Source organism: Condylostylus longicornis, unplaced genomic scaffold, assembly GCF_029603195.1.
Source record: "Condylostylus longicornis isolate FDR11 unplaced genomic scaffold, ASM2960319v2 ptg000044l, whole genome shotgun sequence".
Lineage (NCBI taxonomy): Eukaryota > Metazoa > Arthropoda > Insecta > Diptera > Dolichopodidae > Condylostylus > Condylostylus longicornis.
In genome coordinates this window covers 4,814,788-4,828,846 of record NW_026578013.1, presented here as the reverse complement: position 1 = coordinate 4,828,846, position 14,059 = coordinate 4,814,788, and the positions used below count along the sequence as shown (strand labels likewise).

Sequence of the window (14,059 nt, the reverse complement as noted above, 5' to 3'; positions counted from 1 at the left end):
TTTTTTAATATCTATATTTAGTCGCTTTGTATTGGTCTGCAAGTAAAATAGTTATTTATCTCAAGATTTTAAAAATTTTTCAAAAAAAAATAATTTTTAGTGTAAAAATATGAATTTCGATATAAATGACGATGATCCTTATGATGAAGAAATTATACTAAGAAAAAGGTATTTAAGATATTGCATTAAAATATAAAAAAAAATGTATATTAATTAAGAATTGTGTTAGCAAACCTATATTAAATTTTAATTAAATTGAATATTATAAAGAAATACAACGTCACAAAGGAAATCGCAACCATTATGGGATTCTTTTGAAGATCCACCACCAGAAGTAACATCTGGTTCTTTAGCAAATTGGAATAAATTTGGAGCTTTCTTGAAATTTTTAAAAATTATAACATATATTACTGTTTTTAGTATTATATTAGTTTCTAGTATAGTATCCAAAAACACTTATATATTGATGACATCACAGCTTCAACTTGGACATAATGCAAGATATTGTGATATAAGACGTAAATATAAAATTTTTTTTTAATATTTTGAAATTTTTTTTTATAAAATTCTTTTATTGATAAAAAAAAATTTATCAAAGACGATAAAATTTATTAATATTTATTTCCGGTTAACATTATATTGCATTTTACTTATAAGATAAAATAATGCAAAAACAAATAAAATAAGTGCGTGGACTTATAGCGAAAATATTTTTAAAGTAAAACCAAAATTTTTTTAACACGTTTTAAAGTTTCAATACCAATTAATTTAAAATCTGAAATTAGGAAGAATGAAGGGTAGAGGAGGATAGAATGTTAGAGTAATGAAAGTAGCAATTATAAAAGTAGACCAAATTTTTAATTAGAGGTAGACTATGTTATTAGAAATTTACTAGAATTAAATTAAATACATGCACCTATAATATCAATTTAAAAATAAATTAAAGAATAAAATAAGCAAAAGAACACCATAGTTGTTATACACTAAATATTTATAAGAAAATAAAAAAATTAACATGTTACTCATAATAAGAATTTAATAGAATTTTTGAATTACAAATTGTTTTCAATTTCAATTAGAGAGATTTGATTATAATTTGTATTAGAAGTGCTTTAAATAAAGAAAAATATGTGAAAATAAAATATTGATAGTAAGAAAAATTTATGATAAATAACGCATTCATCATATTCAGCTTGTCATAATATTATTAACTTTATTAGCGATTTTGTTAAGTATACGAAATTATAATTATTTTATTAATAACTTTACCAGATGAAATAGGTGCAAGATATGTATGTGGATACTATTATTTCGCTAGATATTAGCTAGATATGAGTTTGAAAATTGTACACGCACATATGTATTTATCGAAATGGTTTTGAATTTATTTTAAAAAATTTTGTCTTCAAAGGCATCTATAACGTACATTCAATCTAATCATGATGTTGAATGAAATTTTTAAATAATTTCTAGCGTCATTAATATTTTACTAAATTTTCATAAATAAATAAAAATGTGAAGAATTGCTATGTTTTAATTTTGTGGTATTTTTAAAGTTATTTTATTAAAATTTTAATATTATAAATTAAATAAAAGAATAAATGAATTTTATGAATGAATTAATTTTACTGGTAAATGGATCGAAGAAATTTTCTAAGAATTGAAATATATTTGATGGTTTCATTATTAAATTTATTGAATGAATTAAATTTTTTTTTTGCGTAATAGATCCTGATACAGAAAAATATGCATTTATACCAGAAAAACAAAGAATATCTTGGGTATGGACTCTAATATTTTCATTTGCTGTACCTGAAATTTTTACATTTTTAAGAGTAGCAAGAGTATGCTTCTTTAAAAATGTAAGATTTCCAACTGTAAATGAAATGGTATTGGTAAGTATTTTACTTAAAATAAGTATTTCTTTTGTTTTTTTTTTAGTAATCTATTATTGTTTGATCTCTTACTTTTTATCTACAGATTGGTGGAATGGAAACATTGCATACATTTGGATTAGCTATGTTAACATTTTCAGTTTTACCATTATTAGATTCTGCAAGAGGTCTTATGTTAGCTAATTGTGTATGTTTAGTTCCAGCAATAATAGGTTTGTAATTATTTGAAATAATAAATGCGATGTTAATATTAAAAACAAATTTTTTTTTGATAAAAAATTATTAAAATTTTTAGTACACCTGCTATTTTTTCTTATTACAATTTTTATTGAACTTTTTACTTAATCTGTTCTTGTAATGTTGTCATATTATTATATTGTTATATTAACAAAAATTTTACGAAAATTTTCATATGTATAAGAATTTATAATTTATAGGTTTATTTTCTGGAATTGGATTAAATTGCAAATCGTTATTGTTTTTTATTCTTGGTGCTATTGCATTATGTGCTCAAGTTACAGGATTTTTAGTATGGCCGTTTTTGGGTGGTCAACCTCAACTTTGGTTATTAATTCCAGCTTTAATATTAATATCTTTTCGATGGTGGGAAAATTATTGTGCTGGATTACCATCTAGTTGTAAATTTATTAAATATATTGTAAATATTTTGTAAAATAACTGTTATATATATTATTTTTAGCATTTTTAAGGTACTTAGTTGAAATAAGACAACAATTAATTGAATGCAGGCCTTATATTTATCTTTTTGTGGCACCATTTAAAATTATATTCTTTGCTATTGCATCACTTTTACTTGATGGTCAAAATTTTAAATCATATTTTGAATATTTTTTATCGGGATGGTATCAACACGATATTATTATAAAAAATGTGAGTATTTAATTATTCAATATATACATGTAAGATTGCAAAGCTATCATAGCTTTAATAGGGCGAAACAAGAAACTTTTATGTTAGCATTTTTCGCATATAAAGGAACAATTGTTATTATAAATTCAAAGGTTAAAAAAAGATCGAATATAAAGTTAGAAATTTTTCGTGTATGGAAGAGTATGTATTATTTTTATGTACCGTCTTACAATTCTTGGAATGTATCTTCTTGGGTTCATGGCTTATCAATTATAACGATTTATTTTAAGAAGGAGCTGTTTCCTTACCGCTGCTAAAAATAGAAGACCAATATCACCTTTGCATTTTTATTTTTTTATATAGCAACAAATACCAATGTTCGTATTTATCATTTTTAATTGGGTAGTACAGCACATTTTACATTTATTTCATCTGATTTGGGTAATATGAATAGTTTCATTTCCCCCAAATTCTCTTTTCTAATAATTCCATTATTTTTACTTTACTATGTAGCATAAAATAATCGTACATTTTCATAAACGGTTACTGAAGTGATTTATTTTGTATTTTTTACAGAAAATTCCATTGTTTACGGATCAAAATACAACTGATTCTGAGTTCGAAAAAATTAAGTCTGAACCAATGGCGCACATCTGGATTTTCATAATTCATATTTTTACATCATATTTATGTTATATAACGGCGAAATTTGCATGTAAAATTAAAATACAAGAATTTAGTTTTGCGTTACCATTGACATTAGCTGGACCATTTTCATTGGGTCTTCTATTATCATTATCTGGGATACGTGAAATGGATGTATGTGTTTTTCATAATTACTTTCCAGATTACTTGGCATTTAGAGGAATTCCTATTTATAATGTTTGGAATTATATATTGGACGAATATATTTATGTGTGGGTAATATGGTGGATATCACAATTATGGATAACAAGACACAGTAAGTGCTATTAATAAAACTGATCATAATTTTGTAGTAAAGTGAAATAATTTTATTTTTAAAAGTTTGGAAACCGAAGAATGATCGAAATGCATCTACAGAAAAATTATTTATTTGTCCATGGTATTGTAGTTTTCTTATTGATCAATGTATTTCAATGAATCGAAGAGTTTTAGATCAAGAAAAATTTGTTGAATATATGGTAATATAAAATTTGTAATAATATTATTGAAGGTATTGAAAACCTCTTTTTCATATAATTATTTAAGGATTCTGTTACTTTTGTTAGTCCAGAAAATACAAAATCTAGTAAAAGACGAGATTCTGAAATAAAATTAAGTGATAGTATTCCACAGCTAATAGTATGTGCTACTATGTGGCATGAAAATGAAGAAGAAATGATGGAATTTTTAAAATCTATCTTACGTTTAGATGAAGATCAGTGTGCTAGACGAATGGCTAGGAAATATTTAAATAATGGAAAATATGATGAAGAATATTATGAATTAGAAAGTAAGTTCTTATACTAATTATATTATTTTTTAAATAGTGGAATTAGTATGTAATTTAAAATTTATATTATAAATGTGTGTTCACCGTTAAAGAAATTTGCTTGATTGTAAAATTATGCAAATTTAAAATTTAAGAAATTATTGAAAATTTTTCACTATATTTGCCTCTACATGCATAAGTTCTAAATTTTACTTAAAAATCTTTTGAATTTATTATTTGAAATTATCAAAAAAACTCTCATGAGAATACTCTAAAATTTAAAAATTTATTTGAATAATACGTTTCAGTAGTTTCAGCATATTATAAGAAAAAATTAATTCGAATCAGAATCTCTCTCTTATTACACGTTACCCTTAAATCATTCAAGTATACAAATATGTACCAGGGTACACGAATTGAAAATATTGTGAGTGCTTTCACTGAAAAAAAAAAATATTTTAAAATAAGGAAATAATTTTTTTTTTAGTTGAAGAAGCTGAAATTCATTTAAATATGGAATTTCAAACAAGCAATCCAAGTAATGAATTTCTATAGAGTTCTAGCTCTTTATAGTTGTACAATTTCTCATATTTACAATTTTAAATAAGTACAGTAGGAGCTCACTCTAATTAGAAATGTTTTTAATTTGTAAAATTATAAACTTTTTTATCGACCGCAATTGCATACAATATGGGAGGTTATGTGATGGCAACAAATTTTACATATCGAGTTTTGGGTGGGAACGTACTTCTCCATAGTAGGGAAGTGTAAATAAGCTGTTTTTAGAGAGGTGCCGGTCTGTCTGTTTGTCGGTGTGTGCACGCGTGTATCTCAAGTTCGGCTGAACCGATTTTGATGAAATTTTATATGTGAGTTTGTTTTGGGAATGTTACGGATTGATCAACTTTTCAGACTTTGGGAACTGGATGTTTTTGCGGGTCAATTCTACATTTTTGCGTATATAAAGAGAAATAATCAACCAATTTTGTTGAAATTTGACGTTTAAATTTGGAGTGTTAAAACAAAGAATCTGTAAATTTTTTAGAAAGATTGGGGCTCGGAAATCAAATTGGGAGCCGATTTTACATTTTTTACCAGATCTACGGAGCTAAGTGGTGGAATTTCTTGAAACTTGATATTTGAGCTATGGTCGTTACCGAAATTAACTGGCGGATGGCACAAAGTGAAACTCTAGTAACAGCCAAATTTACATTTTTCTAGGTATATGTTAACTAGAAGCTTATTAACGTCCTAAAAATTGGAAAAAAGTGTTTAAAAGGCATTTCTATAATGTTTTCAAACATTTACTCTTAACTAGACAATGTGTACAGTCGGTTATGTGCTAACCAAATCAGATTTTTTTATTATTATCAATATTCATTATGTTTGCAAATTGAGCTAATTTTTTTTTACTTCGAACATATGTACATATGTATGACTACAGATCGTATGAGGCCAAGGCGAATGGAATATTCTGTTTTTCATAGCCAATACGATAATATCTTTCATGTTTCCATAGCGGTCATATGAAAAGTATTTCCGAAGTTATTTAAAGAACTAAAAGTTGATTTCTAATTGCAAAACTTCTAATTGCAAAATTGAACTGTTTTGCGAGGAAAAGTTGAAACAAAATTTGTTCTTAGAGTGTTAATTTGACAGATTGAATAAGTTATTTTGTGATTCTTAGGTAATTGTAGTTTGTTAAAACGTATTTTTTCACAGTGTCATTTCGATTTAAAAATATTTCCATAGAAATGGAAAATGTTATTACAAAAAAATTATGCTTTTCTAAGGTATGATTATGTTGAAAAAACAAAATTACACGCAAATTTTGATTCACATAATTTATTTTTTGAGTACTCTAAATTTTTTTTTTTTGTGATTTAAAAATTCTTTTTTGTTTTTGAAGAAGGAACCGAAAATTTCGCTGTTGAAAGAAAATTGTTTATAGAAAATTCTTACAAATTTTGAATACAAAATGTTTGTTAATCTGTTATTTTTCTATAACTGTGATCTACAATCTACATACAGAAAGTGTGTGTCTAATTTTTTATTTATTATATACTCATTTTATACTTTATTAAAAGAAAACCGAGTTAAAGTATGGTTAAGATATTAAAGCAGGCATATTGGGAAGTAATTGTGGAACGGAACGTAAAATATTGAAAATTGTTCATTCAATTCGAATTGCTTACACAATAAATTTTCGACGTATATGTAAGGGAACAACAGTGTAGGTAAAAAGATATAAATTTTGTTTTATGTCCAATTTAGAGCGCTTATGCATATGTCGGTACACACCATATCATAACCAAATTTTGTATGACGTTCTTTACGTTTTGCTTATATTCTTGCCGAATAAAATTAAACATGCATTTGAAATCATCTGGGTAATTACGGGCTAGGAACGAGTAGAATTCATCGTTAAAAGAAGAAAATGGAAGTGGATCGAGTATATAGTCTGAAAGGAACCGACCACAATAGTATCACATGCGATAGGACGGAATGTGCGCAGGGCGTAGCAAGGGGTTGGGAAAACCCCAGTTAACATGGAGGAGATCAGTCGCAAATGAATTAGTAGTAGCAAATAGAAAGACATGAACAGAGTTCGATAGAAAGGCTTTGTGGAAACTCTACTCTCTTATATCGAGTACAGCAGGAATAAAACTTATAATTTATTAATCACGGAATTTTTATTTTAAGATAACAGGATATGATTTAAGTTACTATTACGCAATCTGTAATAATAGGATATGCATTTGAAAGGATTATTATGGGGGCTTGCATAATAGTAATATGAGAGTATCATAAAACTTGAATAAGGTTAAGGAAAGGTTAAGGAATTATTTTTAACAAGCTGACAAAATCTAAATGACATAAAAAGTATTGACTTAATAAATGTAATGACATTGCTTTTACACTTACATATGTACATCTATGCAATAAGCATAATTAAATTACATTTATATCGAATTTTAAGTATTTAATTGAAAAACTCGATTACTAAATTTTTATTATCGCGTACGTACATAGCCACATATGCATTAATTAATTATTTATTGAATAAAATGAATGGCAAAATTATATTAAATTCATAGGTTGAAATCACTTCATAATGAAATTCAAATTGTGGTACAACTCTTACTCATATCTTCATATATATATACCTATAAGTTTAATTTTTGAACAATTTATCAATTCTAATCCTTTAATGAAAATTAAATATGAATGGAACATATAATTTATTAAAATGTTTTTTGTTTTTGCTATACAAATAATAAAATACTAAAATATAGTATTGCTATAGTAGATGTTATAATTTTTGAATGATAGAAACCTTTACTGTCCTTAAAATTTCAGTATTACAGGTAATTTTACATGTATGCGTGTTACATTATATGTAAACAGACAACAGAGTAACATTTGCTAATAAACTTCCTTAATTAAACTTGTAAATCGATGTAAATTTTGTTTAAAACTTCAAAAAAATCTAAAAGTTCGTGTTGTTACTGAATTGTATGGAGAAATTTTCAAGAGAGTTGCAATATTTTATCATCCTTAAATGAAACGTGAGCAATATGCGGCGGCTAATCATAAATAACTAATTTCAAGTAAATTGTATTTGGAGTAGAAATTTTATATTTCACTTCATGTCAAATTTCATTTGGTATTTTGGCTTCATTTGGTACAAACATTATTTAATTCTTGTAAATGACGTTAAATATATAAGTTTTTTTAAACTTCAAAGAACGAACTCATTTCAATATTATAATTGACCAAAATAGTGATTCTATTTCTAATATATAAATTTTTTTTATTTTTTAGTAAATATATTCTTCGATGATGCATTTATTATTGATAAGAGATGTGAAGATCCTGAAAATCCACCAATAAATATGTTTGTTAAAAGTTTAGTTGAAAGTATTGAAAAAGCAGCCGAAGTTGTTTATAATACAAAAATTAAAATAAAACCTCCAACAAAAATTAAAACACCATATGGTGGACGTTTAATATGGACATTACCTGGTCGTACAAAAATGATTGCCCATTTAAAAAATAAAGATAAAATACGTCATAAAAAACGTTGGTCACAGGTTATGTACATGTATTATTTATTAGGATTTCGTATAATGGAAATGGATGGTATATCACCAAAACGTAAAATTGTAATTGCACAAAATACATTTATATTAGCATTGGATGGTGATATTGATTTTCAACCACAAGCTGTACATTTACTTATTGGACGTATGAGAGTTGATCCAGATTTAGGTGCTGCATGCGGTCGTATACATCCAGTTGGTAAAGGTCCAATGGTATGGTATCAAGTATTTGAATATGCAATTGGTCATTGGTTACAAAAAGCAACAGAACATGTTATCGGTTGTGTACTCTGTAGTCCTGGCTGTTTTTCATTATTTCGTGGTAGAGCATTAATGGAAAATAGTGTAATGAAAAAATATACAACTGTATCAAAAGAGGCAAGACATTATGTACAATATGATCAGGGTGAAGATAGATGGTTATGTACATTATTATTAAAACAAAAATTTCGTGTTGAATATTCAGCTGCATCAGATGCATATACACATGCACCAGAAAATTTTAATGAATTTTATAATCAACGTCGTCGTTGGGTACCATCAACAATCGCAAATATATTTGATTTACTCGGTGATGCAAAATTAATTGTTAAAAATAACAATAGCATATCAACACCATATATTATATATCAGGGTATGTTAATGGTTGGTACAATATTGGGGCCTGGTACAATATTTTTAATGGTTATTGGTGCTGCTGTTGCAGTATTTTCGGTTGATATATGGACATCATTTATATATAATGTAATACCTGTAGCTGGATTTATGTTAATATGCTTTTTTATGAAACAAAAGTATCAGGTATACTTTATATTTTGTTCCTTTAATTTTTTATTTTCTTTTAATTGTAGTTTAACCCGATTATAATTAAAGTGTGTATATGTCAATATGTGTATTGGAAAATTTTCTGTTTTTTGAAAATATTTTGATATTAATTTTTATTTAATTGTTTCCTTTTTATACTTCCTTTTTGGAATAATTTGAATAGTTGATAGCAGCTTTTATTATAAGTTCATTGTATTGTTTGGTGATGATGGCTGTTATTATTGGTATAGCAATTCAAATGTTAGAGGACAGTATATATTCCCCAACATCACTTTTCTTCCTTTCTGTTGTCTTGCAAATAACTATCACAGGTAAATTTAATATTAAATATTATTTTTCTTTGTCCATCTAAAAATTGAATTGATGTATTAAAAATATGAACCAAGAAATTCAGATTTTCAATATAGATTGTTAAAAATTGAAAGTTCTATGGCATTTTTGGAATACCAATAATTTAATGATAATATATTGAATATTGTGAAATAAGAGTTTAAAAAAACGTTTCGTATACCTTTACTTGCAGTGCAGATCTTATGGAAAATAGAAAAATTTTCTTCAATTATATTTTCCTATTATTGCAGGTGTTTTACATCCACAAGAATTTGGAGCATTATGGTGTGGTATAATTTATTTTATTACTATTCCATCTATGTATATGTTGTTATTGATTTATTCGGTTTTTAATATGAATGATGTTTCTTGGGGTACCAGAGATATAAAACCTCCACAAGATCAACAAGAGGTAAATATGATTTTTATAATTTTTGATATCATTTATATAATATTAACGAAAGTAGAAAATTATTGCACATAGCTATGTACATACATATATAAAACGAAATTAAATTTTAATATTTTCAATTTTTATATTGAATATTGAATAGCTACCCATTTTTAAAATAATAATTTTTTTTTAACATTTTTCTTGACCAATTTTTGTCAAATAAATAAATAAACATTATTTAAATTATTTTCTTTTCAAAAGTATTGCTTCCGGCTTAAGAATAATATGCATATGTTAGGAATAATACATAGATATATCCACATATACGTATTTATGGGATGTATCTATATAACAATGATTTTTAATTTTAATCACCTAAAGGCCTAAAAATATTATAATTTCTAACCCTTGTAATTTTTAATACACAAAAATTTCAAAATAATGAACACAGATAAAATGTTTTTGCCAAAATAGAAAATTAATTATAAATAAATATTTTTTTTACTCTTTTACGCTTTATAACAGTGAATTTCAAAATCTAATTTTTTTTTTTAAATTTTAAACATCTTTTAGAAAATACAAGAAATTTGAACAACTCATAGGGCAAAAATTTATTTTCGGATTTTTTGATTGTATCTGGCACTCGTAGTTCTAGGTCTTGCACGTAAAATTTAGAAGCACTACCGTTGAAACTTTAATATAAGTATATGTGAATAAATTTGAGATCAGTGTTCGATATCAGGATTTGAAGTCAACTATTACTCGTATGGTCAACAAAATTTTATATTCTATTGCAAATTATTCCAGAAAAGTTTTAAATTTATTCTTATATTTGTAAATGTTACACGTCTCACAAGTTGCTTGAGTTCATCAGGACGGTGGGTCTCGAGTGTGTGTTGTAGGGAATGCAATGCATTCAGGGATCCTTGTACGTGGTCTCGATGCATTATTGTCCTTGATATACAAATCTATAATCTGCAAATGTTACTCGGAGGCTTACGTTATGTTTTTACGTTTAAGGAGGATTACGTTACTGAATTTTTAGTTGTATATTCTGTAAAATATAGAAACATAGTTTCGAATTTTAAATTTGATTAGCTCTTGGAAAATTTGTTATAGACCGTTAAATACTTATTATAAAAGAGAAACGTTTAGTTTTTATTATTTTCACTACTTCTAAACAAAAGGCTTTATTGGCGAAAAATGTACGTTTAAAAAGTCTAAATATCTTTATTTTCACTTTATGGAAATTATTTGTTATAAAATTTAATTTTTATGTACATATTAACATATGTATATAATAATGTTTATTAAAGCTTGGGGCATTAAATTTCATATATAAAAGTGAATATTTATTTTATTTTTTGTGGATTACAATTCAATAAAGCATGAGCCTTCAAAATATTATTGTTATATAGAATATCCTTATTTTTTTATATGTATAATACTTTACCATTCTTCTTAAAAGATTGAGAATTATTTTAATTAATACAATTTTTTTTTTCAGGATAAAAACAAATCAAATTTAAATGATAAAAAAATGTCTAAATTTCAACAATTATTTTATAATTTAAAACCAAATAAAGATGAAGAAGGAAGTTTTGATTTAGCATGTTCTGGTTTATTTCGTTGTATGTTTTGTACACATCAAAAGACTAATACAACTGAAACTCAATTACTTTTAATATCAGAAAGTCTAACAGAATTGAATACAAAATTAAGAACTCTCGAAATGTAAGTTAATATTCTTTAATATATTAGGTATATTTTTTATATTACAAACTTATATACTGTTAATAATTTATATAATACATATAGTTTACTAACATGTGTGTAAACATTTAGATGGCATAATATTTATGTACACATTAAATTCATAATACTATACTCGTATGTGCAGAACGTATACGTTTAATTTGAATTGAAAAAATGAATACGTGTATATAAAGAAAATCATGCGTACAAGGTGGTCCAGAACTATGTATATAATGTTAAGGTTATGGATGGTAATTATTTTGAATTTTAAAAAAAAAAAATTCGTTCTTGTGATGGAAGAGGGGAAACTCGGACATTTACGGGAAGTTAGAGTTAATGAAAATCAGAATGAAAACATTCTGTCTGATTTTATCCATAAAAGTTCCGAAGCTGTTTAAGTGAGAGCAATGTGTTGTTTGCAACTTGAGCATCTCTTCCACCACACATGAACAATTTCGTTTCAAACTCCAAGAAATCATCACCAGTTCTGGGTTACTCTGTATAAAATTTTTGATATTCAGAAAAAAACGTATAAAATATAAAATTGTACAAAAATAATAAATTTAATTTTTTTTTTTTTATATATTTTTGTTTATACAGGAAATTATCTGGGGAAATTGTGGTTATGTCGCAGCCAAGTGAAGAAAATATTCATGTAAATTTATGGATTATATACAATATCATTTTATTTTTATTTATTTCCTTAGTTTTTAATGTATGAAAAGAGAATCGCAGTAAAATATGTTGCTCATTTTTTTTTGCCAGGATAATATTAAATGCTAGGATTTGGTATATTTAAATTAGGCGATTAGAATGCTCTTCTTTTTATTTGAAATAATAATTTTAAATATTATTAGGTTATAAATTATTTTATGTTTTTATTTTTGTCACATTTTTTCTTTATTTTGTTAAAAAATTAAATTGAACGCCTTTAACTTTAAGATTGGGTCGAGTAATAGAAAATAAAAATATTTAATACTCGTATAATATTGGCCATACAATACTTAACAACAAAAACGTCCTTAGTGACTAAAGTTATTAAAATTTCTTAAAAAATCTTAAATGACAATAATAACAAAATAATGTTTTTATTTTTTCTATATGTAGGAAGATCCAAATAAAAAAGAATCTGAAGAAAATGAAAAAACTCCTCCAAAAGAAGAAATATATGAGCCCGGTTGGTTAGATGATCCATTATTAAATGATTTCCAAATATCAGATTTATCACCTCAGGAAACAAAATTTTGGGAAAAATTAATTGAAAAATATTTACGTCCTTTATTCCAAAGCGATGATGATAAAAATAAAGTGAAAGAAGAATTAAAAGGCTTACGTGATATCGTCTGTTTTGCATTCGTCATGATAAATGCTTTATTTGTTTTGGTCGTTTTAATTTTACAGAGTAAGAAAAGTGTTTTGCATTTTATTTGGCCATTTCATGCAAAAGATACCATAACATTTAATGAACGACATGAAGTGATGATTTTTCGAGAGCATTTAGAATTGGATCCAATTGGTTTATGTTTTGTTTTATTGTTCGGTTTAATTTTATTCATTCAATTTGTTGCAATGTTATTTCATCGTTTTGCAACAATTTCACAAATATTAGCAACAACACAATTAAATATATTTTGTTGTGGATCAAATGTATGTTAAATATTTTGAAATTAATTATAGAATTAAAATAGAATTTTAAAACAATTGCATATACTTAGGATGATGATAATGAAGATACTTTTATTGAAGAATTGCGTGGCACAACAGTTGAAATTGCTAAAAAATCACAGAAACCAAAAAGAATTGATGAAGATGATTCCGATGTTGAAGATAATTCTGATGAACCAATTCGTAGAAATACGATATATAGATTGACTTCTTCAAAAGCATATAATGATCCAAAAGATTGGAGTGATTTGCAAACGAATTTTGAAAGAAGATTTGAAGCAGGTTTGTTTTGTTTCTTCTCATTGTTTTACCCAATTTTTATATTATATAAAAAAAATTAAAATTCATGAAATTTTAAATATTAATTTGTAAAATTTTTTTAGGTAAACTGAAGTATAATGAAGTACCGTTACGCCGTAAAACAATAACAAGGCTTGAAAATAATCGAAAATCTGTAATTGAACGCCGAAGAACTGTTTTGAATGAACGCAGAAATAATTTATTAGGAAATGGTTACATTAATGGAAATGATAATCCAGCTTTTGTATCTGACTATAAAACGGAATGAAATTAAATTATTTACAAAATAATATAATTTAAATGAAATATAAAATATAACATAATATTCATTATTGTACTGGAATTTTTAATTTTATTGTAGCTATAGAAAATTTTATTTCACATTATCTAAATATTTTAAATAGAAAAATAGCAGGTGTTGAACAATTTTCCATTTCTATTTTACATATTTAAAATCACTTTTTGTCTA

At 25.5% G+C, this 14,059-nt stretch overlaps 1 protein-coding gene across 1 annotated transcript; it reads left to right on the top strand.

Annotated features, from left to right (window-relative positions):
• Window positions 1–31: 31 nt before the first annotated feature.
• Window positions 32–13,916, top strand: LOC129610475 (chitin synthase chs-2). The gene is made up of 17 exons (XM_055523081.1): window positions 32–168; window positions 271–518; window positions 1,729–1,895; window positions 1,981–2,107; window positions 2,333–2,533; window positions 2,596–2,786; window positions 3,342–3,726; window positions 3,792–3,928; window positions 3,996–4,239; window positions 8,044–9,122; window positions 9,310–9,457; window positions 9,728–9,888; window positions 11,378–11,604; window positions 12,226–12,280; window positions 12,733–13,272; window positions 13,341–13,572; window positions 13,674–13,916. Exons 1-17 carry the CDS (start codon window positions 110–112, stop codon window positions 13,856–13,858), a joined length of 4,386 nt encoding a protein of 1,461 aa, XP_055379056.1. The 5' UTR covers window positions 32–109; the 3' UTR covers window positions 13,859–13,916.
• Window positions 13,917–14,059: the final 143 nt, after the last annotated feature.

What these genes read in the sequence shown, in the direction of transcription:
- LOC129610475 (XM_055523081.1), top strand. Translation starts at nt 110, where the DNA reads ATGAATTTCGATATAAATGACGATGATCCTTATGATGAAGAAATTATA. An exon ending in GAAATTATACTAAGAAAAAG is followed by an intron (nt 169 to 270) that starts GTATTTAAGATA and finishes AATATTATAAAG; the next exon opens with AAATACAACGTCACAAAGGA. An exon ending in ATTATGGATAACAAGACACA is followed by an intron (nt 3,727 to 3,791) that starts GTAAGTGCTATT and finishes TATTTTTAAAAG; the next exon opens with TTTGGAAACCGAAGAATGAT.